General features: G+C 39.7%; 1 protein-coding gene across 1 annotated transcript; it reads right to left on the bottom strand.

Annotated features, from left to right (window-relative positions):
* Window positions 1–1,497: 1,497 nt before the first annotated feature.
* Window positions 1,498–1,887, bottom strand: LOC136850360 (uncharacterized). The gene has a single exon (XM_067123977.1). It carries the CDS (start codon window positions 1,885–1,887, stop codon window positions 1,498–1,500), a length of 390 nt encoding a protein of 129 aa, XP_066980078.1.
* Between the last annotated feature and the right edge of the window lie 672 nt (window positions 1,888–2,559).

The raw sequence follows: 2,559 nt of genomic DNA on the forward strand, positions 1-2,559 counted from the left end.
ATGCTAATCTAACGTGGGTAAGCACCAAACCATTTACTACATCGGTAATGAGACTTTCATAAACATGGATTGTTTTCAGTTAAGTAAACTCCATTAAGTTGCCCATCATATTTCATTCTTGCATTGCATAGTAAAAGGGCTTTATGCTGCAAGGTTCCCATCTGTTCTGTCCCTATCAAGTTTGCTTATCACGTCAAGTAAAAATTGCACCCGATGATGGAAAATGGTATAACACTGAATATAAAACCTGAGGTTTCAACACAGATTCAACATTGAATATGAATCCTTGCTGCTTGATGTATTTATATTAGACAATGTTTCCTATATACATATACATATATAAACATGTTCTGATAAGGCAAATAGGATAATGTATGATTGACATTACAGTTATTTGCAGGAATCATTTAATCTGATGAAGCAAAAATTTATTTCAATTCTCTCTCTCCGACACGCAAACACACATACAACAAGTTCTGTTGCATTTGATTAAAGACAAATGGACTAGGTTAGAGAAACCCAAGATATTATAAAAAAAATAATAATAATAATAATAATATATATCACCGACTTAATAAAATTTTACAAATTAATAATGAGTCCAACCCCATTCTTCGTTATCACCTCCTGCAGCCGGTCAGGAACAGATGCAACAAGTTTGTATATGAGATCGGTATTCCTTCTAAGTAGTTCCCACTCAGTCATGGTATGTTGCAAAAGCTGCCGAGATGTCCTCTCCTGACCTTGCTCCCACGAGTTGACAATAGCTCCCCAGCAGTTCTCGATGGGGTTGAGATCAGGACTGTGAGCTGGCCAATTCAAGACTTCAATCGTTGGATGGTCTTCAAACCACTCTGACAACTCTGGCTGTGTGAACTGGGCAGTTGTCCTGATATATAACGTCAAAAGATTACCCTCTAACATATTAGGTGCATGATGATGGCGGTGGTGATGATGATTTATTATTGTTTAGTTATAGTTGTTATAGTTATTATTATATTATAGTTATTATAGTTATTAATGATAATACTAATAGTAAATGATAATAATAATGATAACAATAATAATGAATAAAAATAATAATGATAATTACAATAATAAGAATAATTGGTAATAGTAGTATTAGTTGTGGTAGTAGTAGTAGTAATAGTAACATCACTGTTGCTGTTAATCAGGTAAATTATTTTTATATAACGATCTGAAGGATACTCACATGCATAAATATCATCTGTCCTTCAGGTATAGCCATGGCACGGACAGTGGGCAGCATTACTTCGTCCAAAATTTCAATATATTTCTCTGCCGTAAAGCGACCTTCTATCTCTGCCAGTTCTCCTATATACCGAACATGTGAACCCCATCCCCACATGTTGCAAGTTTTCGTGTCCACTCCTGGCTTCTTCATAGATGTTCTCTCTGTTATATCTAGTGTTATTAGGCCTCCAGCAGTGCAACCGGCTGTGGGTGTTAGACACGAATGTCTTTTCATCAGAAAGATCACTCTGGCCCAAAACTGTAAACCTTCTTGCGCATAGCGCTGAGCAAATTCAGGCGAGCAAGACGGTGTCGTTCCTCGAGTTTCCCTTTCAGTGCTGGCCTTCGGTGATGAACACCAGACTCATGGAGACGCCTTCGCACTGTATAACTGGATACACCAAGGTGCAAGGCATAACGAATTGCAACTGCGTTTGTGAGAGGATTTCTTGTTGTTACTTCATCTACGATCCTCTGATCATCTGCAGCAGAAGTTTTCCTAGGTCCTCCACATCTAGAATGATCGCGTAGATCTCCTTCTTCCTCCCATCTATTACACCACTTCCTTACAGTATTCCTCGTCAATCCAAGGTCTCTTGCAATGCTCGATATTGATGCACCTTGCTCTCGCATGCCAACTATCCGTCCTCTTAATGAGATCTTGGTACCGAAAGTCTCCATGGCTAAACAGAACAACAAGCTAGAAGCAGTGGCTAGGTAAAGAATGATAATGAAAAGGTGAAACAACTGTTGTCAACTTCGTTTCCTGGAGGGAGGGAGGGAGGTAGGGAGGGAGATATGAAAGGGGGAACGGGGAGAGAGACCTGAACGGGGGAGCGAGGGAGTAGGCGTGGCTGGAGAAGCGATAGAGAAATGGGGAGGAGGAGGAAAAGGATAACAAGAAACTTCATTTGCATTAGCAAAATAAGTATATAAATTCAATGTAAATACAGTTTCATTAAATTGATTGATAAACTACAGTATTCACAAAATGCTTTATCAAGGTCTAGAGACCGGAAAAATAACTAAGGAATAGGAGGAAAGTGAAGTGGGAGACGCAAGGTAAGCGATAGGGGTTGAGGAGAATTTCCAATGTTACCAGAAAAATTTGCCTGAGCCAAGACTTGGGTGGTTACGAACTCATGCTGGCGATAGTACCACTCACATGCCTTGTCCGGTGCCTGTGGGTATATACGAAGCTTCCAGTCCTTGCGCGTCGGTCCTTAAGTCGTTCTTCTCACGTAACATGATGAAACATCGCTGTTTTTCCGCAATATGGCTGCCGATATGGTGGTACTTTTTAAT

This window comes from Macrobrachium rosenbergii, chromosome 22, assembly GCF_040412425.1.
Source record: "Macrobrachium rosenbergii isolate ZJJX-2024 chromosome 22, ASM4041242v1, whole genome shotgun sequence".
NCBI classification, from domain to species: Eukaryota; Metazoa; Arthropoda; class Malacostraca; order Decapoda; family Palaemonidae; genus Macrobrachium; species Macrobrachium rosenbergii.

Coding starts and splice junctions, on each gene's coding strand:
- LOC136850360 (XM_067123977.1), bottom strand. CDS start 1,887: ATGCGAGAGCAAGGTGCATCAATATCGAGCATTGCAAGAGACCTTGGA.